Genomic DNA, 26,718 nt, shown 5'->3' on the forward strand with positions numbered 1-26,718 from the left:
TTATTTTGATTCATTTTGGACAAACTAAGTTCTTATATTTTCAAATGAGTTTGGATACATTCAGATAAGTTGAGACAAAAAAAAAATCAACAAATTTCAGACAATGTAACACAAATAAGACACTTTCACCCAAATAAGTTATTTTATGACAAAAATAAAAACTTACATAATAATTTAAGATAAATTTAGATTAGTTCAGACAAGTCTAAAAAATATAATTTCAGAGAAAAACAACTGAAGTGGTCAACAAAGCCTAAAGTAAATAATTACTCGACATTATCCCAGTATCATCTAGGGGTGACAATCAGGTTGGGTTGAGTCAATTTTAGATTGACCTAATTTCTATTTCGGATCTACACCTAACCCAAACCCAACCTGATTCTATTTACATGTGAAAAAACTATTACTTGAACCCGACCTCATCAGGTTCTCGTTAACCCGAGACCAACCAAAAATGATTTGAAATTAAATTTAATCATTGCAAGAATTCAACCTGCTGAGTGAGTCTTGAATTCAAATATCAATTTAATCCAATTTTGAAGATTTTTTTAAATGTTTAGAGATTTAGAAAATTCAAGAAACGTGTTTGGCCCAATTCAAGTTAGAAAACAGAAAAAAAAAAGTTCATAAAAATTATAAAAGTAGGGATAATTTTAGGTTGATCCGACCTGAATCTAACCCGACTTCTAAATTAGGTTATTCGAGTTGTTTTCGGGTTCAAAAGGTCAACCTGAACCTAACTGATGATTTTAAAAAGTAATACCGCAAGTGCACGGTATCCGTTGTTAGCAGATACTTAGCAAATACGGGTCAATCTCACAAGGAGAGAATTTCCATCGATTTTCGTTTAATTATAATAAACTATCTCATAAAAACGAATTAATGTTTGATTTGAAGAATAACTAAACAAGAGGCAAGTAATATCAAAATATTGGTTTAATCAATAAATTAAAAGTTTATGGCATACGTTCGGTCCACCATTCTCATACTATTCAAAGAATACAAATCAATTCAATAATAAATAAATTAGAGTGTGTGTATAAGAAATGGTTAATTCTTCGGTCGGATATTAACACTTTCAATTCAACCTATGCAGTACGATCACTAACATATTCAGAATTGCCAGTTGTAATGAAGCCTCTAAGAATATGATCTTTCAATTCTAATTCCTGTTAGCAAATTAATTAACTCTTGATGTTGACCAATTACAATAATCAAAATATTTTAAACTTATCAATTGAAATTACTCACAATCCTAATCTATAATTGGTCTAAGTTAGTGGTTCAATTTCCAAAACAGCAATGTAGCAAATATATAAAAAAAAAAAAAAAAAAACAGGGGGAGTATAATGAATATCTTATAAAATGTTCTTTCGATTGTCTTTTTATATATTTGTATATATCAATGCTTAAATTAGTGATAACCAATTGCTAGTTGTATTGAAAATTATTTACTTCGTTCTAAAATATTATGAACTCCTTCCTTGTTTAATAGTCCTAAATTATTTTAAACACTTTTATTTTTGAAATTATCCATTTTTATGATATTGGTTTTCAAATACCCCCTTTGGTACACATAATTGATATTATGTTTTTAAAATGTAATCCAACAGGTTAAATCTAGTTATCAGTAGTAATTTAGAATTAAGATAAATATATTGAATATTTTAATTAATCTAATTTGATTTTTTTTAACGACTTCGGACCTACGCATTTCAATTCTTGGATCCGCCACTAATCATTCTGAAATAGTTTGGGAAGAGTATTTTTGATCGAGTCATGTTTACCGCATCCAAAATTTCAATACATTCATGTTGAGTCTCGAACTTCAACCAATGAGAACAATTTCTCATACCCAAAAATAAAAAAATTATACTCACAACTCCCATAAGGAAAAAAGAAAATTTCCATAACAGAGACTAAAGAAATCTCATAAAGAGATACTAATTTATTCAACAAAATAAGAAAAAGAACTAAACACTGAAAATAAAAAGAAAAAAGGGGCTTACCATGGATGAAAACATCCATGACAATCTCTAAATGATGAAGATGAAGTAAGAGAGGCTAGGGTTTTAGAGAGAAAAGAGTAAGAGAGAAGGAGCTAGGCTAGGGTTAAAAAAAAAACTAAGGGGAAGTAGTAGCTGAAAGCATGAAAGTAGTATAAGCTAGGTGAAGAGTGAAGTGCTGGCCAAGGACGTGTTCGACAACAATAGCTGTGGTGGTAGCTTTTAGCTGTGAGAGTAGTTGTTAGCTGTGTTGGTAGCTGTTAGTGGTTGGTGTGTAGCTGTTAGCTGTTAGTTGTCCAAGTAGCGGTGTAAAATATTGATGTTCGGTAAAAGAAGCTGTCAAAGTAGCTGTTTAAGAATAAATAGTTAAAAACTCAAATAATACTTTAACATATAATTTATACACCACTAAAAGCTGACAAACACTACTAATATAAATCACTACTTGTACCACTAAAAGCTACTTACACCACTACCTTGCCAAACACTCTTATTTTTTCTAATTAGTGTTTTGACCGAGTCAAGACACTAAAAACTACTTGAAAAGCTTGTGCCGAACACGCCCCAAATAGAACTGAAACTGATGAGTTTTTTTTTTTTTTTTTGATAATCTGGAGTTTGCTTTAATATGTGGGATTTGTCATGGCAATTCAAGTAAAATATTAATTATTATAAAAATGAAGTAAAATTTTATGGCATCGTGAGGTTGATGGAAGTACAAAGAAACTCAGAATCCGAGTTTCACCTTAATATTAGTATTTTTGGCCCGGACGATACTCCGTGTCAATTACAATTATTAATTATTATTATTATTCATCAGTCATATACTTGATTTTATTAGTTTTTTTAAAATAGTTATTCTAGTACAAAATTGAAAAATAGACATTATGGCATGATAAATTGTATTATAAAAGAACTTCTAAGAAATTGGGGATAAAAATAACTATAATTGAGAATTCTATTACTTAATAAAAGTATAAAAAAAGCTTGTCTATGTGTTGATGTTTGCATATAATCATAAAACTTTGTTATGTTTACTTTGAAACATTAACTATTGAAATTATAGTGGATTAGTGGTTAAACTTTCACATTTTATTTCAAAGGTCATGCGTTCGAATCCTAAATTGAGACGAATCAAACAAGACCCTTCATGACTATATTTTTTTCTTATAAAATTAAAAAAAAAATTGAGAAGATTCTTTCTAAATATAAAGAGCGTCAAGATTATAAGTGAAAATAATAAAAAAGAACAGAAGGAATACGTATTTAGCTAAACTGAAAAGTTAACTGAAATAGTTTCTCTGCACAAAATCAATCGGCATTCAATTGGCATGCGAGTGCGATATACAGGGAGTATAATGCATGGAGTAACATACAGAGAAAGCCTTGGTAACCAACTGTTTGAGTCCAAAAGAGACTCAAACGCCCAAAAAAAAACACAATGGTACCATTATAACCTGACATTGGTATCAAATTGTTATTAGGACTGGTACCAAGCAAATCTTACTTTTGTATCAATATTTTCGGACAATGGTACCATTATAACCTAGCATTGGTACCAAGCAAATTCTTGCCACACGCGCGTGAAATTTCCAACACATAAAATGACCAAATTGCCCCCGTTTGAGTCCCCTAAGAGACTCAAACGGTTGGACGCCTAGCCAAGCTCGTAACATACACCAGCAAAAAGGGAGATGACAAATTTTGTTCTTCTGTAGCTAAGGATTTTCTAGATCGATTCTTCCAAACAAGGATAAAAATGACAAATGATCTAGACTCTAGATAATTTGTCATTTTAGAGTGATTGACATGACACCGACTCAATACTCGTTGGCATGACTAGTCGGAAAAAAACTTTGTGTTTGGACACTAATCTATTAGTAATGTTGTTTAGTATATCGAGTTTGTTTTAATTTCGGATTTTGGCCTATATATTTAGGTTAATTAGAAAAATACTATATAAACTCTATAATTAATTTCTGCTTTCATATTCTATAATCTATACTCTTCTCTCTCCTAAACATAATAAAATCAATTCTATGTATGTGTTGTTTCAATGTAGCGAACACATTATTGTTAGTGAGCCACGTCAAATTCTTATATCGCTTGTTTCATAGTTTTTCGTTGTTTTATTGCATCCGTTACAACCGTATTAGTGAACAAAATATAAATAAAATTTCAAGAAATTGGCTGCAAGGAAAAAAGATAATATAGTATTTAATAGAATGGGTTGTACTTAATGCTTCATTAATTAAATTCTGGTATAACTGGATTCCACTTCACAAATGGATTACAATAAGCTAAGATAAATGCACCAACAAATGATTAATTATACTATCACCATAGATGGCACAAAAATAAAATATAAAACAGGAAGTACTCCCTTGAATGCAAAAATTGATAAATTCTGATGATACCCTCTTGTCACTAACCCAATATCTCATTAGTAGATGAGCACTTTTAACAAGAAATGACTATGACATTACAATATCAGTATAATGTTAAATTCGTGAAAGATATCTTTGGTAAATGCAACACTATTTTTCAAGTACAGAGAAAGTTATAAAGGCAATTAGGCAATGATATAAAAGGATTTGATCTTATATTTTGGTTACTAGCTTCATCTTTTACAACTCTAATTAACTAAATTAATAGACATTCACAACTAGAGATAGCAGCGGATCTTGGACCCGGATCCGTTTTTCGGGTCTGGATCCTAAAATTATGGACCCGTCGGATCCGGATCCACTGGTCATATCACGGATCCGGGTCTGTGCAATAGACCCGGATCCGCATATCCGTTTTTTTTATAAAAAAAATCCACATTGGGTATTTGGGCTGACTGGTCCATTTGACCATTTTAATCTCCTAAATTCTCCTAATCTATTTCGGTGCCTAAGTCCTAAAATCCTAACTCACTGCTACACACCTAAAACCCTAACTCCCTGCAACTTCCGGCGCTGTTCATCGCTCAAAACCGGCGACTGTTCATCGATCAAACCCGGCGACTCTTCTCGACTTGTTCCGGCGACCTTTTGTCGCGCTTCTCCACCGCTTCTAACGCTTCACAGGTATTTCTCTTTCTCGAAAGCTTCGTATTTTTTTTTTGTTTTTTTCCGGCGACCTTTTGTATACTTTTATTGTTTGTTGTGGACTTGTGGTTATGGTTGTTGGCTTGTTGCGTTTCTTCACTGCATATTTCTCTATCTTGCGTTTCATTGTTTGTATTGTTCGTTTCTCTATCTTGCGTTTCGTTTCCGGCGACCAGTTTACTTATCTCCACTGTTTTTATTGTTCGTTTCATTGTTTGTATTGTTCGTTTCTCACTGTTCGTTTGTATTGGTTCTTTGTAATGAGGCGGACCCGTTTTGGACCCGAATGCGCAGGATCCGTCGGATTTGGATCTGGGTCCAACTTTTTTAGACCCGGCGGATCCAGGTCTGAAGACGGATCTGGATCCGGGTCCACTTGGACCCGGTCCAGACCCGACCCGTTGCCATCCCTATTCACAACGCAACATTATTTACATGAAAAATACCTCCTCTCTAATTTTCTGTTCCACAATTTGCCATATATTTTTGGAAAAGATTATGATATTAATTAATATACCTTTTTACCCATAACTATTCCCTCTCCTTCACTAGTAAGAGAATTAATGGTGCGTTTTCTTCACCTTGATAAATTAAGTTTCAGGTCCAATAAGTTCAGTTCAGTTCAGATAAGTTTCAATCAAGTCCTACTAGGGCAATAAGTTCCAATCAGGTCTAATGAGGTCCAACAAGTTTCTATCAGGTCTCATAAGGTCCAACAGGTTTCAATCAGGTGCATTAAGTTCCATTTAGGTTTAATCAGGTCCAATACGTTTAAATAAGGTCCAAATAGTCAATGATCAATAAACATTTGTATTATTGTTCATTGTTTTATTATTCATATCACTATTAATTAGTTGATTATGTTATCATTAGAATTTTAATTAAAGTACCACAATGATTATACCGTATTATACTTGTATTATTGTCTATTATTTTATGAAATATTTGCATTATTGTCTATTATTTTATTATTCATATTAATATTAGTTGATTATGTTATTATTAAAACTTTTGAACTAAAGTATCATAATGTACAGTACCACTTGTATCATTGTCTATTATTTTATTATTCATATTGCTATTAACGAGACTATTAGATATATTAGTGATGAAAGTTGTATATAGGCAAGTATATAAATAGTATATAATAAATAGTATATAGTTTTTTGTTAAATAGTTTATCGTAATAGGGCACTCTCCAACATATGTGCCACATGTTTATAATCTCACTAAAAATATTAACAATGTGTACATACTAGGAATCAAACCCATGACCTTTGAAATGAAATGTGAGACTTTAACCACCAATCCACTACAAGTTCAATGTTTAATGTTTCAAAATAAAACATAATAAATCTTATAATTACATTGAAATTGTTACTTTTATCTTCCACTTCCTTAGAAGTTTTTTTTAGAAAAAACAATTTATCATGTCAGAACGTCTATTATCTAATTTTGCGCTAGATAGAAATTTTCGAATAACTAATAAAATTAACCATGAAAGTTTCAAATAATAATATATTTGATAATTGTAACTGATACGAGATATTGCCCGGGCTAAAATACTAGTTTTATGTTAAAATTAGACGGTCTATTCTAATAATGTGTGTATAAACGTAACCAAGTCAATGTGAGGTCACTTTCAATTTCCATAACACTCCATAGTAGTGTTGTTTGTTGACGCGCCTAAGTATTGAAGGTCGGTGTAGAAGTTATCAAATGTAGTTGTTTTTTCAACTGTGGTCATCCTTTCAAAAAAAAAAATTGTGGCGGTCATCTTTTAGATCACTAACTTTTTAATTTATAAGCTTTGCTTAACTATTTAATTGTTACTTTGTAAAATATATTCAAAAACTAAATATTTTTCCATTTTTCATAACTTAAACTGATAATTTATCTATTTTATCTAATAAGAGTTTAAGTGTTTAACTAGGTTGTGTGATACAAAAATTGTGATAAATTTATGAGGTAAATCTATCCATGGTAATGAAACTCCCAATGTTTGTTTTTCTTCCCAAGTTTTTAAAAACTTTTCGACGTCATTTTTATAGTGGTAATGAATGACACTGAAAATTATTAAAGAAAAACAAGTACTTGAGGATTTCCTAACATTATCACAGCCATTAAGATAAGTCTTTCTTTGCACGCACGTATCTATGATTTTATTTATCACAACCAAAAATCACAGCCATTTAGTACAAATATGACCATTATTACCGTCTATCAAACAAATATGAAAAAGCATTTCTAGAGAATACTCCCTCCGTCCTTATTTATTTGTCCCAAGAAGACTTTTTTATGATGTCCCTATATAATTGAATCATACCAAAAATGACTATGAGGGTCAAAGACTTTACTCTAACATTCACCATATTGTTTCCACCACTTTTATCTCTCACTAATTCCATCCAATTAAAAAAAACCTATTTTCGATATAACAACTTAGAGCTTATCATTTTGGCCCAGCCCGATTTTTGGGCAGAATTTTTTGGCCCGTTGTCGGGCCGAGTTCGATATTTTTTTTTTTTTTGCTTTGGGCGAGCTTTGAGCAAGCCAATTAATGACTTTTCAGTCTATGTCCCGGCCCGATTTTTGCCCGAAATAGCAGGTTTTCGGCACAAAGTTTTGTCTCGACCGGGCCAATGGAATTTTTTTTTAAAGGCACGGCTCCGCACAAACTTGGTCCGTTCTGGCCCGATCCATTATCACCTCTAGAACAACGGAAAGGAAACAGAGGCAGTAGATCGAGAGATGACTGCCCAAACAGGGTGAAGCAAAGTGTCCCAAATAAAAATGTGACGCTTGTCATAATACTATCCCTCGGCTATATCCCTCTCTATATAAGGCCCCCCCATTTCACCACACTTTGAACTTCATCCCACATTCCACACAAAATATAGCACAAAAAAACTGAGGATAGCCCATTTTCTGCCACCTAGCTTATTTGGTTTTGCCCCCCTTCTTATTTCCCAAAAGCCAACAACCATGCAATATTCTCTCCTCTCTAACTATTCTCCTCTGCTTGTTCTTGTTGTTTCCCCTCCTAATTTGTTACTCTTATTACTTTTCTTCTTCTTTTTTCTCCTAATTCTTGTCACTCTTTCTCAATTACTATGGCATTTTCATCATCCCAAACACAAAAGACTACCCCCTGGTTCCATGGGTTGGCCTTATCTTGGAGAAACTATTAAACTCTACACTGAAAATCCCAATTCCTTCTTCTCCAATAGGAAAAAAAGGTATTAAATATACCATCTGCGTCCAGATTTAGTTGTCACGCTACCAGTTCAAAATACATTATATATATTTCCGGATTTAGCTGTCTTATTACCAGTTTAAATTACACTGTCAACATAATAACCAATATCAGACGAGGGAGGGAGTATAAAAGTATTAAATATCGATAATGGGAAAATTATCCCACTCACTATATATAACTCTTATGTGTTTATGACTTTGACTTGTTTTTTTTGTTTTGGGTAGGTATGGTGATATATTTAAGACCCATATTTTGGGTTGTCCATGTGTTATGATATCAAGTCCTGAAGCAGCAAAGATTGTTCTTGTAAGCAAAGCTCATCTCTTTAAGCCAACTTATCCACCTAGTAAAGAGAAGATGATTGGTCCTGAGGCCTTGTTTTTTCACCAAGGAGAGTACCATTCTAAGCTTAAGAAACTTGTGCAAGCCTCTTTTCAACCTTGTGCACTTAAAGGTGCTGTTTCTCATATTGAGAATATTGTCCTTAATTTGCTTCCTACCTTGGAGAATAATACCATCAACACTTTATATGAGATGAAGAAGGTATATATTTATTAAATAAAGCGCTCTTTTTTCAAGAATGATACTGGTTGATTGACGTGAATTGATTATTATCTAACTTAGTTGGTAAAATCTTCGAAACAGTATGCATTCGATGTTGCAATGATCTCGGCATTTGGGGACAAAAAAGAGTTGGAGATTGAAGGTATCAAGCATTTGTATCAATGCTTAGAGAAGGGTTACAATTCTATGCCTTTGAATTTCCCGGGAACTCCTTTTCATAAATCTATGAAGGTTACTCTCATTACACTAACCCTTTATTTTTTATCCTTGAAAAGTAACATAACAAAAGAAAATGGTTATCTTACCTAAACTTTCATACGTTTGTCCATATCATTTTAACGTGGGATGAAGTGACATTTACTTGATTAGCTTTTGCCTAACTTTTAAGCCTTTTGTCTATATTATAGTATTGTGATTCTAAACAAAATTAGTGACTAATTGTTCTTTTCTTTTGGTTTCTTTTTATGGTCATAATAGGCAAGGAAGCTTCTAAATGAGACACTAAGGAAGCTTATAGCAAAGAGAAGAGAAAATGATGACATAAATGGAGGTTTATTAGGAGTGTTACTAAATTCGAGGCAACAGAAATCAGCTAACAACTATCAGCTAACTGATTCACAAATTGCGGATAATATTATTGGTGTGATTTTTGCTGCCCATGATACTACTGCTAGTGTCCTCACATGGGTACTCAAATACTTACATGATAATGAGGATCTTCTTGAAGATGTGACGGTATTCACACTAACTTATTGAAAGACAACGTTAAATTTATTTATTTTTGCATAGTTTGACAAAATCGGTTTATTTGTTATCCTTCTATTTATTTGACTTAGATATGTTCAAAGAGACATAGATCTAATTTTGAGGATATGGACATTAGTATATACTATTTGATTCCCTATATTTATGTATTATCCTGATTTATTCCTTGATCATATAATATAGTACTAGTATAATTTACGTTCAACTATACTTCTTATAGACTTAAAGTTACGTGCTTAAAACACTTAAAGATTTTGTCTCTTCTTGGGTTCCCATGAAAGTTCCCCGTTTTGGTTTATTTTGAAGCAACAAAAAGATTCACTAATATTAAAATAACTATGAAGTCATGAAGATATATTACGCTCCGGGATTTGTGGTTGTTTTCCTGGTCGAGAATTTTTTTCAAAATTAATATATTCTGAAATCATTCCCCCAGCCGTCACCATTAACATTAATGGGAGGAAGGTGTGATAGGTCAGTAGAGTACCACCTCGTGTCCAGGGTTCGAATCCTCATTTCAATAATATGTTAGGGAATTTGCTTCTGGACTGTTTAATTTTGTACCCAACCTCTAAACTGGTCTGCTTTACAAGTTAGTAGTTTAACAAGAGTTGGTTTTCGAACTTAGCTTTCATAATGCAGATCGGATACAATGTTGAGTGATTGGTACTAGCCTACTAGGCCACCTTTACATGAATTTATTGACCAAATTAGTTTACATTCACTTATATGTTAAATTAACCGTCTTTAACGTGTTTCGTCGTATGCTCAAATGATGGTGCAACATTATGTACAACTTTCATATTCTTATGGGTTACCTCATATATGCATTAAAATAACTTATGTTAATCAATATTGTACGTTGCAGCATCAACAACAATGTGTCAAGTCGCTTATAAGAATTTTTTACTTTTAATTCTTATCAATATGTTAACTTTTTTTATCAAATGACAATGATATTAAGTATTTTTCTTTTAATTAATGTATATCATTAATTTTTGGGGTTGCAGAAAGAACAAGATGGAGTTAGACTAAGACTGATTGAGGATAACCGTAGTCTTACGTGGGAGGACACCAGGAACATGCCTTTGACTACCCGGGTATGTTTTTTTCCCTTACCAATCCTATCTAATCTTCCCATTCAACACAAAATTTGACACCATTATCAAACAGATTATTAAAAATATGGTAAACTATTGTTTGAAAATTTGTGCTTATTTGTTTCTTTAAAAAGAAAAGAAACAATTAGGATAGATTCTAAGAATTGGACCACCCTAAAAAATACTTGCGGATAAATTGTGCATATTTTGTAATCTTTATGTTCATGTATTTTATTTAATTATCAAATGGAGAAGTTGTATAAAAGATTTAAAATTGTAAGTAAACTGTCAAATCAAAAGTCTTGAACTCTCAACCTCTTTATTTCAATAATAATTCGTATATATTTCTATATCTTAGTTTTTGCATGAAGGCTGCAAGGTGGGATGGAGATGTAGTGTTTGATATTTACCACCATCTAAAGTTAAGGTCTTGAATTCGAGTACTAATTGGATAAGGAGGGTCGTTCATGAGTTAGTTCTTATATTTGATATAGTTCGGCCTGACCCAATTTCTATATATATAAAACAAACAAAAGTTTCCATAAAAATTAGATGACATATATTATAGTAGTTTGTATATTACTTTTTATCACGAAATAAACAATGGCGGAACCATTTTAGAAGCAGGGGCACTTGCACCTACTTGATAGGAAAAAATCTTCGAAGCTTTATGAAAATGGATAAATCAATTAAAAACATCTCACATACAATATTTATAACATCTGTCAGCAATATAAGCTAGTGACACCTTTATATATTAGTTCTAGATCCGCCACTGGAAACAAATCGTGCTGAGTGGTTGGATTGCCGAATGTGGGCATCTTACTCGATCAGTTACTTATAAATATTGCAGGATCATCGTCACTTGAAAGTTGAAAGATTATGAAGTCAAATATTGTAGGTGCTCTTTTTTCTAAGCTTGGATTGATATGACACTGAAATTATATTATCAATATTATAGGTGATTCAAGAAACACTAAGAACAGCAAGTATACTGTCATTTACATTTAGGGAAGCAGTTCATGATGTTGAGTTTGAAGGTTACTTGATTCCTAAAGGGTGGAAAGTCCTACCCTTGTTTAGAAGTATCCACCATTGCGCTGAATTTTTCCCTCAACCTGAAAAGTTTGATCCTTCAAGATTTGAGGTACTTGTAATTTTCCTAGCTCCCATTTGAGTTACCTAATTGCATTTTTTTTTGTTTAAGTCAGTAATTTACTGGTTTAAGCAGACTCAGCCCTCATGAGCGAGAGGTAAGAAGGGGATCCCAATGCATAAGAAAACTTCTAGAGACTGGAAACTGAATTACCTAATTGCATGATATAGACTAATGAGCTCTTGCTTTACGTATAAAATCCCTATGTTCAAAACTAATAATCATATGCATATTCTCCTAAGATATCGGAAAAAGGTACACACCTTTCGTAAAATTGTTACATATTATTATATGATTTTCTAAACTAAAACCACTTAATAAAATTAAGTGGCGTATAGAGTCAATGACGAATTTAGAAAATTTAAAATTAGAGTGCAAAAATAAATTTAAACTTGATTGCGAAAATTTAAAATTAGATTTTTATCTTTAAAATCGGACTAAACCTAAAAGCTTGGTCAAAATTTTAGAAAATGGGGATGCGCTTGCTCCCCGTGAGAACCAAACGCATCCGCCATTGTGTAGTAAATCTAGAATGAAGATAATACAACTATTTCGAATGGTTGTTCTTCACTTTTTTGTAATGTCGTGTCATAAGTGTATGTGACAACTAATTTCGGGCACGAGTTAAAAATAAAGTCTTATAGATTTCTCATTTTTGTTGTATTCAGTTGTTGTTAATTGAATTTAATAATCAAGGTCTAATGAATTGTAAACAAAAAAAATCAAGATATTTAACAACTCAAACTATAATTTGGAAGTTCTAATATGATTAGTTTGAGATAGTTGGATCAACCATCGAGGTTATGTTAATTTGGGTAGTCTTATGTAACAAAAAAACAAGTCTACGGATTTGAAAGTCGATCTCGTTGAGTAGGAAGATTTTTATGCGTTACATTTTGGTTACATGGAATATATGTTTGAGATAATTGTACTTTTTTTTTCTTTCTTTGATATTTTGCAAGAAAAGTTAAAGAAGGAGAAAAAAAAAAGAAAAATATTTTTCATCATTGATAATCAAAATAATTATTTTTTCACGATAAATTATTTTTTCTTAGAAAATATTTTCTTTGACACAAACTGATAGAGTATAAAATTATTCTTGAGACTCCAACCATCAGCCTAAACTTTCGGTTGAGTTGGTCCTTTGATACAAACTTTTCCTAAATCTACTGGCTGTTATCTAGTGTTACGCGAACTAGTGGGAATTTTTAATTTTACATTGTCTTCTAATTTTCAAAAGGGGAAATCAACTATCATTAAAGGTACATTAGGTTAACAAACAAAAAGATTAGTTCTAAGTAAAAAGAAGCCAATTCAAATGTTTGGCTTCTGTAGAGATTGGAAATATAAGGTTAACAATGCCTAGAATTAGATTATATCTTTGGTAGGGACTTGGGTTATGTCAATATCACTTGGAATTGGAATATATGATTCTTCCTCTGTTCAGGCCTTTGGGAGATTGGGGGCCCATTATAAAATCTCTACTAAGCTAGTAGTATCAAAGCACGTGACTTGTTTTGGATTTTATCTATTGTAATTTTTCTTCAAAAAAAAGACTCAGAGAAATTTTATTTATGCTTGCAAATGCAACATAACTCTTTAAAACTCAACGTTCCAAAGATGATAGATTTTTTTTTTTATCCATATGAATCACGAAAACAGTACAAAGTATAAAGAAGGGAAGGGGGGATTCGAACCTGTAACCTGCCGTTCACAACACTTCAATTTTAACCACTAGAACAAGACATCCTTGGTTCCAAAGATGATAGATAATGTGAACAAAAAATTAATTAGAAATAATTAAGATAACAATAAGAATAGCGATTGACTTATTAAGTGTCTAAATTATCTATTTAGTTTGTCCATTTATCTTATTTATTAATATCCTTTTGCTATATGGTAGATTAATTCCTCTAAGTTTATATATGAGGTTAATTGTGTGTGGATGTTACAGGTTCCACCAAGACCTAACACTTACATGCCATTTGGTAATGGAGTTCACTCTTGTCCAGGAAGTGAACTAGCTAAGCTTGAAATGCTGATTTTCCTCCATCATTTCACCAACAACTACAGGTCCTTTTTCTCTCTTTAATTTTAATTTGCACCAAAATTTTCCTTTTCAAATAAGTAATAGTAATGATAATGTTTACTAGAGCATAATTTTCATTTTTAAGCTATGAGGTTCTTAGCTAATAGCTACACTAGTTCAATTGGTCATTGAGTTATGAGAGAATAATACCGGTGATGTGATATAATAATAATATCAACATTATTTTTTTAGATGCAACATTTGATGATTTTGATCCACCCATCAAAAAGGCATATATTGCATCTTAAAAACAGAGGTAGTATGAAAATCCTTAGAGGAGTCAGTTTTATGAAGGTTATCACCTAAGAAATCCTAAATCTACAATATTACGGGAATATACAGTGATACAACTATTGGATTCCTATCGCACCGCTAAACTAATTTGCTACGCTAAAAGGAGGATATGAGAGTGAAATCCACAATCAACTCTCGGCCTTTCATGTATTTTCCTCCCAAATTATTCCTCAATCCAATCAAAGGGTTAATGAGATTTGGAATTTTCTAAAATAAATTCAACATATTTCCTTTCATAAAACTTTCACAACTCTCTATTTCTTCTCAATTACCTAGGTCCTAAACTATCCGACAAGTTAAATTTCCGTTAAAGAAGGATGGATAGATTTAACTATACTTCCGTCTTTTAAAATCCAACTTTAAATTAAGCTATTTGTCATATTTTTTTGCCTTTTTCTATCAAACACCATATGACTTTGATGTTTACTAGATGATTAAGGAATTTGAATGATTGTCATGGACAATAACTTCCAACCAAAAGAACGATATTTTTGCAAGAGCAAAGTACAATAATTGGGAAAGAATAAGCAAGAAAATTACAACCAAAGCTAGAATGAGTGGGTTATAGACTTGTAGTACTAGGACCAAAAATGGACCACTACCTTATGGTTTCCTTAAGCCTTGGAGATGGTCCATAAAGGCCTTCACTTTGTGACCCAGTGGGCCTGGCCCACTAAATTCTGATCTTAGAATGTGGCCTGAAAAATTGGTAGAGGGGGAGTAAATTTCATATATCTAGTCACGTGGATGTCATGCAGACTTGAGACTTATTAAATACACATGGGGTCAAACTCTTGTACCCTTTTGACCCTTTATGTTTTATGATATGTTTAAGCATTATTATGTAGTTATGTACTTATCAACTATGTGTATTATTTTTTCGTGGTCCAAAAATAAAAATGGTCCTCAATGTTACAGTACTTTGTTTTAGGTAGGGTATTCATATCATTATAGATTTATAGTTTTGGGTGATAGATAGGTACTTAACAAAGACCTATCAACATTTCATGATTGCATTGGCAAAAAAAAATATACACATCAGCGTTGAGTCATAACTTATAGTACCAACTGATATCCCACTGATTTCTGATTTTGTATCGTAAAACTTGAAGTAATTTTGATTTAGTAACCTATGTCTGTATTAATTGTGTTTCACTTTAGTCTACTATTTGATGAGCTTTGTATGGATATGGATCACGTGTCATTTTATTGTTTATTAGAGATGACGCATGTATCTAACACTCTCACACACACTGTACTTCCTCAATTAAGACCATTTAGATCATATAAATTGTTTTCGTACCTTTAGATTTCTTTGTGCTTTTTTGGTCTAAATGTCTAGAAATCACTAAATATGTGTTGATCTTTGTTGTCAAATGAACTAGAATGAATATAAGACTTGAATTATGCTTCAATCTAGAGAAAATCAACACATGAAATTAAATTAATGTGAAATAATGAAATTAACTGTATATATTTAGGCGAAAATAAATTACAAATGTCATAAGACCAAAAAGAAATTACCAAAAGTACAACTACCAAAGTAAAATTATGTCAACCTTAGGATACTAAAGCCGAAATCTTACAGATATGTATAATATCATTCTAATAAATCAGAATGATTCTGGGTCCACATTTGTAAAACCTAAAATCATTATGAACCACTAAATTTTCAAAATCATCTTTATTTATAATCATAATAGAATTTTCAGTGTATATACTATTTGAAAAAAAGAAAAATATAACAAGAATTATATAAATAAATTTCCGTAATTGTTTAGGACATTCAAAATGATAAACTCTTGAAGAACCCTAAAAATGAACTATCAATATCAAAACACAGTCAACAATGATACTGCATATGATTTTACTTGTAGGTAGTTCAAACTTGCATATCACACAAATCACAAACAATCAAGGGCACATGTTTTTATACTAAATTTCATACTTAATAAAAGAGTATCTTTTCTTGGGTGCTAAATTTACATCCACGTCAACAAAAATTAAGATGTTTGACAAAATCATTTTGGGGACTTGGGTCCAATTTTGACTTGAGGAAATTAAGATCAACCAATGATTTTTCATCCTAATAAAATGAGCTTAAATTGACAAGATATGAACTTTGCCAGCTACGGCATGAATTTTAATTTACCAATCAAAGGCTATCAACGATTGTATTGCCATTAATCAACGATGTATTGACCTAGTGGTTAAGATTGAGGTACTGTAAACGATAGGTTATAAGTTTGAATCCCCTTTTTTTTGTACTTTGTAGTTTGTATTGTCTTCGTAGCTCATATACATAAAAAAAACAATTGTATTGCCATTTAACAAAAAAAAAAAAAAAAGCCAATTGTCAGCTGTTGAGATCTTAGCAACACATCTCATAATGCATGATCAAAATTAACTCTCACATCAAATCTAACAAAGTGCATACTAAAAATCCTTCCTTAATCCTTATCTACTCCAAGTCCCCACCCCTTTCATACATCAAGACTACTATGTATAAAATGGGGAATAGCCCTATTACATAATGAGTCAAACTAAATCAAACTTTTGGTTTATCTAAAGACTAAATTATTCTATACATAGACATTCATATCTTTTACACGTAACTCAGAGATCGATTTATATAAATAGTTATTCAATTTTGACATTAAATTATGAATTATCTATGCCAAATACTAACAATTTCTTGTGCATATTACTAAAAAAATTGTGTGCATTTGGTATGTTTTTCAGGTGGAAAGATGTGGGAGATGAGGATGGAATTCAATATGGTCCTTTCCCTGTTCCCAAGCGTGGTTTTCCCATAATGGTGTACCCACGATTACGAAAATGAAATTATTTCATTATCCTAATTTTATAAATTTATCGCTAATGAAAAGATTGGAAGATAACTCTAGTATAATTAATTGAGCTAATAAGTAATAACCAAAAAGAAGTGTTTGATGGGGTCCAAAGCCAACAACAAATAAGGCAACGTACTCCATTTAAATTATAAACCTTATCCTCTTTATAATTCCTTTTCTTTTTTTTCAATGTAACCTTTTTTTTAATCCTTTGATTTCTCAATTTTTTTGGATATATTTTTATTAACATGTGCCAAGAAAATTAGAATGCACATGTTTCTTTGTCTTTTCTCATCATTAAGATGGTTATTAATGTAACTTTATGTAAGTATGTATGTAAATTTTTTTGTTGTTGTTGTTAAGTAATAAGTATGTATGTATGTTTGTGAAGAGGGAAAGTTTTTATTTCAAAGGTTGAGAAATTGAGGATGATTTGGATTTAGGTTGAATATTCTTTACTATTCTTCCAACTTTCCAAAGATTTTGAGCTTGTGGCCTTTGAAGGATGCTAAAAGAGCACCCATCTTACTCTATGGTTTTCACTTTTGTTCAATTACTATGCAAAAAGTCAAAATTATACACTCCAATCTTTCATCACGAAAATACGCAACATTATCTTTATGGAGTTGTTTTGGTAGTGCACCTTAGATTGCCACGTTGGGTGTAAATGCAGCACAATTTGGCCAATTTTTATTGTTCAGAGCTAGCTGACTGTTATGCGCATGTGAGCATGGAACAGGAGAAGAGCTTGTCAAGGTATGAAGATTTTTTTTATAAAAACAAATAACCCTACAAAAGGATATATATTTTTGAAGAGTTCAGACGTTAGAGGTAGGCATAAACCGAGCCAGCATGCGATCCGACGTGGCCCATTGTCCGCTACGTGGGTCGTGGGCCTGTCACGGTTAAGAAATTGTATTCTAGGCTCGCACCGGTACGACCCACCTAGATGGCCCGTGGACCGAACGCCCCTTTCCTTTGTTTTTTAGCCTAAAACTGTCAAAAATAAAAAAAAATAAATAAATAAAGCACGAGCTAGGCCCGCATGATGCACGAGTCCGGCCCGCATGATGCACTAGTCCGGCCCGCGGGCTGTGCCGGGCCGTGGATAAAATCTGGAAATTCCAAGCCCTGCACGGCTCGACATTTCCCCAAGGCCATGAATAGGCCCAACACGACCCATGCCCAGGTCTAAGTTCAATGCGTATATGATCTTATATTTACGCATTTGTGAGAGAATAACGGGATAAGATTGGTAGATAAATATTGCATAATATGCAAATGTTGCAACATACCCCTCTCGATCTTTATTAGTTTACCCGTTTCTTTTGCACAGAGTCTAAGAGAAATAATATTGTGGAATATAGAAAAAAAAATAAAGTATTATTCTATACTCTCTCCGTTTCATTTTAATTGTTACACTTGATATATTATACTATTCACAAATTTCACTTTGACCACCATTTGTGATTTATACGCGGATGAAAATACAGTAACGTGACTTTAAAATATATGTTAAAGCAACAAAGTAGTGTATTGAATAACTTGGTCAAAGCAATACTCTAATAACTTGGTTAAAGCAATAGATATGTGTTAAGTACACTAAGGAGCACGTTTTCTTAAACAATGTGAAAACAGTCCAAGGGGCCAAAACATACACCTTTTTCATCCGAATGTAGCATTTTCTTCAATCATCCGAAAGAATGCTTTAGGATGGCCCTCCTCCTGAGGGCCATCTTAGTGTTTTCGTTTTCCTATTTAAAAAAAAATACACCTTTTTCATCTCATATTTTCGATGATATCTTTTAAAAATTTACCACCAACTAAGCTGGCTAACATCCACAAAACTCGTACATATGTTAGATAGTTGAATGTGAATATCTATGTAGGATAGAAGTGAAAATGTTTCAATTAGGAATAATTAACATTAATCTTACCTTGACCGTTTATAACAATGATTGCAACACTTATAGCGGTCATAAAAACCAGGAATATACTGTATGGAATTGGAAGATTAATGGCTTCCTCGTAATTGTTTTCTTCCAAGAAAGCTAGGTTTCTGGAGGTTTGCAAGGTCTACAATAAATCATACCAAAACAAGATGCAATGTGGCGAATGATAATGTTGTCAATGTGAAAGGAATCTTTGCTCAAAATTCTTTCTAACTATATTCTGAAAGGTCAATTTGGAACCTCAAATGTTTCACTATTTTATCTAAATACAATCACATTCAGGGTTCCTCGAGTATCTCGTATGTCTCAATTAGTGTCTCATCTTCGTATCCCGACTCATTTGTTGACACATTACAACTTTAAATCAATTAGATTCATGTTATTGGTTAATGTTGATGATGTGGCACAATCGCGGATAATCAAATACACAGAGTGGAGGATCTGTACTAGGGTAATGATACAGCTTAATCTCAATATTTCATCGTTTCAATGCAAATGAAAGTAAAGCTCAAAAAACCAGCAGTACCAGTAATGTCACAGTATATTAGACTCTTAAACAGTAAATGGTAATATTGATTGCTCCATATAAGAGAAATGAAAAGGATACATAAAAGAACATGTTCTCTACAAAACAGAAGAGATGAGGATGGTGAGGCCCACTCCAAACCTAAATTCCAAAATTACCCTCTATCTTCATTTTGAACAGTTCGGCAAAAAGATTGAACTCAACAAGAAAAAAAAAAACTATACTACAGAACATAACATCATATATCAGTCTCTTCAGACTCAGACAGACTTTCATGGATCAGTGGATGTCGAGCATCGAAGAATAACAAATTTAACATCCAAAATGTTACATATATTATCGAAACGACGTGACATAAATCCAGATCTCTAGTCATCAAGAAATTTCAGAATGAACCCCAAAAGAGTGAAGCTTGAAATACTCTAAGATGATGATTAACAGCCTTGAATGGTCAGAATAAAGACAGTGACCCTCCACTCTTGATAGTCATGCAGAAGTAGTTATCATTTGGAGATTTTGGCTGCTTATAAGTTGCCTATTCAGCTTAAACTGCTCAATCTTACCCAAATCTCTAACAGTTTGACTAACCTTTTTTTGTAGGCATATAAACAAAGCTACTCATAAGTCATAACTAATCAATGTTCTATGTTCTCACAATCGACATAAACTGCAGCGACAACGCGGGTTATGAGAGGGGCAGCAAAGGGTATACAGTGACCACAAGGATCAATAGATATTGGTACATAGAAACAAGTAAAGTCACTATCGAATAGACTCCGTACATATATTCCTACCTCAGCTAAGAAAACATCAACGAGTTGTCTTTGGCAACATACAAGGTGTCCGTTATGGCGCTATCAGATAATCAGAAAAGCAGTAACTGCAAGTCTGCAACTATCCAAAAACAAAACCTCCTTATCTAAAGATTAAAATGCATATGATATGGAAATAAGATTTTCCTGCTGAAGAATACTGCTAGCTTATTGACCACATAGCCAAACACAGCCCCTCTAGAAATCAGGACAAAACCTGTTGTTTGTTTTTGCATGATGTAAACTAATACATCCATACGCGCACATAAATGCGTAATTCATGAAAATGCAGCACGGAAAACCCAATGTGAGGCCAGTGGCAACCACAAAGATGAAAGACAAATACAGAACCTGAAGGCTGCCCCCACAATCAGCATCAGGGAGCAGTTAATTGTACGCAAATCGCCTATAGCATAAAGTTGGTTCCAGGCTGGAACCTCTGGTGTCCATTTACAACTGAATGGACCTTTAACATTATGCCAAAGCTCTCCACAATTTATCAGTACAACATATATTTTGCTAAAAAAAAGGGTCTCTGTTTCATCTACCAAAGTATCAAAAATGTAAATGACACGTCTAGAGAAAAAGGAATCACAAAGATGGATTCAAAAAATCTGCTACAATGACAAAATGTCTCTCTCATTTGCTCTACACCTTTGTGTAGTCTCTTCACTCCCCCGAACCCCCTCCCCTTCCCAAGTGAAAATAAATAAATTACCATTTCTGGCAAGGTAGGCACATAAACAATCATGCTGGCACAAGTTTTCAGACACCTCTCTAGAGTTATCTACCATAAACACAGAGAACGAAGCATGTTTAAAAGGCTTAGTAATATTAGCTTTTTGCACATGTTTAAAAGCACCATTAACCGAGATCAATTATAGGCAAAAGGAGAGACGTTATCAGATTTAAACAAATTTAGAGATCCCTTATCCCTATAATGTGAACAAGAAAGAGGACCACACACATTTTCGAAAATATAACATCAGAGACATAGTATCCTGCCATATACAGCAGGAACCCTGAAAGTACTTGTATGACTCTTTTACCAAGCAAATCTGTAGCCAAAAATATATATGGCCAATGTCAACACACCATCCAACCATTAGTCAGAATCGGGCGAAGGTAATGTTGATGCCAAAATCTCAAAGTAATAGGAGGCAAAATGAAGATATACATATCTTGAGAATAGCATATCTTGAGAAGAAGGCATAAAGTATTTGGTGGAAGACAGTTACATAGCACAGATTACATCAGAGGAAAATATACCATGTTACGCCAAAGTTAGCGCAGTTGTGATTTGTGAATTCAGGTTACCTCATGCCAGATTTAAGACAGGTATTATAACTTTTCAGGGATCATTGCAAGTTTGCAACCAATAATTTAATGAAATGATAGAATATCATAACATCGGAGATAAAGTAATCCTTTGAATTTTTTATTCTCTCTTTCTCACATGGACTCTAGAGTCTAGACTCTTCCAATAGTAATTGAGGGGCCTGAGGGTGAGTGGAGGATATGACTTACACATAAGAGAGTCCAAAGGCAATTAAGCCCACTACTAGTGGCAAGCAGGCTTGGTTTATTTTGGATTCATGTGGCAAAAGCCTTGATCACTTAATTTGAAACATAGACAACAACCTAACAATATAAAGGCTGTCATTGACATGATAATTTCACGGGGCGCAAAAGTTGCAAGAGTACTTGTACTAGATATAATTCACATCTATTACAAGTTACAATGATAGATTTTTCAAAATATCATTGAAATGAACACAAATCAAGATAACAGGCTGAGTTTCTCTATCCCTAGTGATCTTTTTGCATTTAAGTCTGACATGTCCACACCACAATACAATGAAACTAAAAACTCTGTTCGTCTTGTAATAAATTTAACATTTGGACTGAGCACGGATTTTAGGATTTAGAATTAGTTAACGTAAAATAGCAAGTTGAAAGAATTAGAGGATAAAAAATAATTAACAGAAAGTTTAGAGAAGCAAAATAAATATATAATGGGTAGAGGGCATATAAAAAGGAAAAAGGAAAAAGGAATACCCGGATGAACTTAACTTTAAAAGGAAGTGTGAAAACAACTTTTTGTAAATCCATTTTCCAAAATGGTAAAAATGAACTTTTAATATGGAACCAAGAGACTAATGAATTTCTACCAAATTTCAATCACATGGATGCAACAAGTTATTAAGAAAATCATGTCATTGACTTAATAGTTAGTGCTTAAGATGTTACACAGTACACTGCATCTTCGATTCTGCATACAAGCTGTAGTCATTTGAAATCTAAATGACAATAAGAAACCCAATCTATTAAAGTCTACAATGTAGTGTCAACTTAACAAAAAAAATGAGCTGGGAAGTGGGAATTAGACAAATACTCTGCCAACTAATTTGTGGCAAAAGGTCATAATTTTGTGATGCTAAGAACTCATATTACTTGACATTAAACTGCAACCTGAAACTAGTTAAAGACTTTATTTGGATGTTGCTGCTGATTGGCTTTTGGATCTTGAGTGTTTTGAAATGAAGTCCACGTTAGTTCTGTACTAAACTGATATTAGACTTCATGTAAGAAACTTAGTAAAAATACTAATGAAACTTAAATGATAGTATTAGAAGAGAAATGCTGATTGGTAGACAATAGAAAGTTTTGTGTGGTTTTAAGGATTTTGAGAAGTGTTTGAGTCAGAATCCCCAATGTTTTTCTTCCATTTTGAGCCCATGAAGTTCTTGAATGAATATTGAGGGTAGTGTTTTGTTTGTGCTATTGCCCATTATTTTGTACAACCAAGGACTCAACTAAAAAAGGACACGTAACAGAGAACCTTCAATTCATCTAATTGACACCAAGTAAGGTAGACAAAAAAAAAAAGAAACAATAGTTTCACGCATACAACGTACAGTCTCATGCAAACATGAATAATGCATCAACCATCTTTCCTTATTTTGAACATGCCCTCAAAATCCAAAAATATGGGTGTCCATAAGCTATATCATGAAAGGATTCTATTTTCCATATTGATTTTTGCGCACCAAACCTCCACCATATGCATGTAGGGGGGACGTGTATGCATCAGTGTGTGTATAAGACTGCTTAGAAAAAAAGAACATTCAAATGCTTTGTTTTATGCACACAAAAAAAAAGTTTTCTTATTAAACAAGCTCAATTAAGATCTACTGTTGCAAACCTCATGCATAATGCTGTTGCATCTAGTCCTTAAATTCTACATGTTGACCTGAATGTTAAGTAGCTCAAGTGCTCAACTAAGTACTTGCCATCAGAAACAGGTCAGCAAGTCCAGGAAACAGGCATCATTAAATTCTACAAGTTGACCTAAATGTTAAAGTATCCTGCAGGGTTGAACTTCCAACTAAAGTCTATATAAGTGGGGGAAAACAAAGATGAAATGACTGGCGTGGTAATGTAAGAAGTTAAGAACCTAAAAACAGCAATGATTTGACAAAGAGCATAGAGCAAAAAATATGGTGACAGAACCACATGGAATGTAGGATCAACAATCAAGACAGTCACAACACCCTGATCTAAGGTGCAAATTTACCAAGTGATCCGAGATAAGGAGGAGATATGAAAATGAAAGAGGCAGTAAATAGGGAGAAGCAAGGATACATTGGAGGGTTGGATAAAAGCTAAGACTAGTACCGTAGCTCAATGATGTAAGGTGTGGTATATACGGGAGTATAATCCGTCTCAAACAACAGAAGATGGATACAAGAAAGTGTATTTTATTGCATCAGAACTGAACAATGTTTGCAGATTGACCTTGGACATAAAAACTCCGCATGTCCAATAGTCCAAATTAAATTTTCAGACAGATCTGACTGATACCTATTGGGGGGGGGGATTTGGAAGAGTAATTAGGTCACCGTCATTGAAGAAAAAACGACAAGCACATCGCATAAGTAATAATAAAATCTTTAATTTATATTTTGACACTTATGTTTTGAGCCATGAGAAAACATATAATACTTTCAACAATGTATCTCTCTTTATGCCTTGAAAGTTTCTAAGACTGATGAAGTAGAAGCAGATTGAACATTGCAAAAAAGAATTGATCATCCTGGTTACTCAATCAGATAAAACATAACACGAGAGTGTTGCGAGTCTAGCTAAGTGTGATGAATAGAAAACGCAGACTGATTAGATAGTAACACAAAATCATCAAAAACAATTAATCATCAAATCAGAGCATGATTAAGGATACTATAGATTTTCATGTTCCCAGCTATCAAGTTTCACAAACACCTTACGCAAGAACTGAGTCACAAGTTGTATCTAGTAAACAAAAGGGATAAATTTGTACTTAACTTTGCTCATGTACTCCAGATACCTCTCTCTGAATGTGTCTAACATCAACTCTTCCTCCAACTTTGCTTTCTGATTATAATACATTACGCAGACACCAATAATGTATAAGCAACTCAGAGGAGCCCGGAGTGACACAAAATATGAGACAAACAGAAGCATCGTGGATGCATAAATGGGATGTCGAACCCATCTAAATGGCCCAAATTGTACAACTGAGGTCGGCTCTACAACCTTCTCTGAGTACTTTGCTAGGTATAATGAAGCATTATAATGCATAAACAGCGTGGCCATTATCAAACCCCAAATCCCAACATTGCTCCATCCCCCCGGAATAAGTTGCAATTCTGGCCCCTCAAATGCAGCAAGCCAATGCCCAATCATAACTCCTACACCAAACAAACCCTGGTACCAGCTTGGAACACTCACATCCCACTTAGGATCATGTGGCTTTGAATAATAATCACCATAAAGTCGCTTTCGAATGCTCACATTAAAGAAGAAGAAATAGTGATAAACAAAGAAGAACACAAAGGGCCATCCTTCTAAAAATCCATTGAAATATGCTGGTGGAACAAGTGTTAACCAAGTGAATGCAGAAGTAACAATGGCAAGTTGCTCAATTTCACTAGCTTCGCCACGCAAATGCTTTCGAAAACAATAAAACCCATAAATCCCAAGCCCAATTGCAACAAACCATGGCCAAAACAACCATGTCCAACTGAAATACATCCAAAAAAAGGGATTGAACACCACATTAACTACCCATTTCGTCACTGTAATAGGGACAACAGCAATTGTCACCCACTTACAAACATCAATAGGAGTTAACCCAGATAAAACTTCTTTAACTGAATCAAATGACAAGTTCCTGAGATTCTCAAACAGCACTTGGGGATGTATTTTTGAAGTGGGGTTTTCAGAAGACGCACATTTGATAGGTTGAAGCAAATGGGTACGCCTAATATTAGCTGAATTTAATGCCAAAGATGAGAAATTTGACAACTTTACCGTGCTACTGGGAAAAGAAACGGAAGTTTGTTGCTTGCACACCAGCTGTTTGTTGAAATGCCTAGCTGAAATTTTGGCACTGAAATGGAAATTCAGAGGGTATTTAGTAGAGTATAATGCCGCTGATGGAGTGCCCATTGTAGGAGAGAGAAAGAGAGTAATAGCACGCAGAATTTCAGTGGCAAATCACCCTGAAGAGGGAAAGAAAAACGAGAAAACGATAGACATGAAAATGTGTTCTTACTTTTTTTTAGCAGGTAAAGAAGTTAGAACTTAGAAGACAAATATTATTGGCAGATGGATCCAAGTGAACTAAAAAAAACAGCCCGAGTTTATGCTCCCGAGTAGCCCTAGTTTTTGAGCTTAAAAATGATGTATTCAATTCATTTTGGGGTAATGTAATTTTGGTTTTTTAGGGCTCCCACTAAAGACCCCATGGGTCATGATAAAATAAAGGGTCCTGTCAGATAGAAATTTCTCGCAAGTTAATTCGACCTAGATGTGCAGACAGGCAAATACTTTGAGAGGTGGGGGATGGTAAGGGGAAAACCTATCCCAAAGTGTCTCTAGTAGGGGATCGAACCACCCAAAGGTTAGAAGGTTCCTTCCTTGGCCAAACTCACTCTATTCATTCTGGAGGTAAGGTAATGGTTAAGCCATAGACATTCATAATCACAACTTTCGCTCATATTTTTGTGAAAAATTGGCGATATCAGTTTCAACTATGGGCAATTTACGTAAAATGTCTCAACTTTTTATTATCTCACAACAGTTCCAACTTTGGGGTTTACCTCTATAGAAGAGTCTTTCACCTTAATTAACTTACTAAATTGGTTAATTATAACACGTTAAACTCTTTCATTAGCTTTAGTTAATTTAAATTAAGGGTTATTGGATGA

General features: G+C 33.4%; 2 protein-coding genes across 2 annotated transcripts; one reads left to right on the forward strand and one right to left on the reverse strand.

The window, feature by feature from the left end:
- The first annotated feature begins 7,950 nt into the window (after positions 1-7,950).
- On the forward strand, positions 7,951-17,567 carry LOC104900082 (abscisic acid 8'-hydroxylase 2). The gene is made up of 8 exons (XM_010687419.4): positions 7,951-8,337; positions 8,582-8,900; positions 9,003-9,152; positions 9,399-9,656; positions 10,697-10,786; positions 11,748-11,933; positions 13,897-14,015; positions 17,068-17,567. Exons 1-8 carry the CDS (start codon positions 8,084-8,086, stop codon positions 17,165-17,167), a joined length of 1,476 nt encoding a protein of 491 aa, XP_010685721.2. The 5' UTR covers positions 7,951-8,083; the 3' UTR covers positions 17,168-17,567.
- A 7,097-nt stretch (positions 17,568-24,664) lies between these two features.
- Positions 24,665-26,184, reverse strand: LOC104900083 (hypothetical protein). Its single transcript, XM_010687421.4, has one exon. It carries the CDS (start codon positions 25,955-25,957, stop codon positions 24,779-24,781), a length of 1,179 nt encoding a protein of 392 aa, XP_010685723.2. The 5' UTR covers positions 25,958-26,184; the 3' UTR covers positions 24,665-24,778.
- Positions 26,185-26,718: the final 534 nt, after the last annotated feature.

Source organism: Beta vulgaris, chromosome 7, assembly GCF_026745355.1.
Source record: "Beta vulgaris subsp. vulgaris cultivar EL10 chromosome 7, EL10.2, whole genome shotgun sequence".
NCBI lineage: Eukaryota > Viridiplantae > Streptophyta > Magnoliopsida > Caryophyllales > Amaranthaceae > Beta > Beta vulgaris.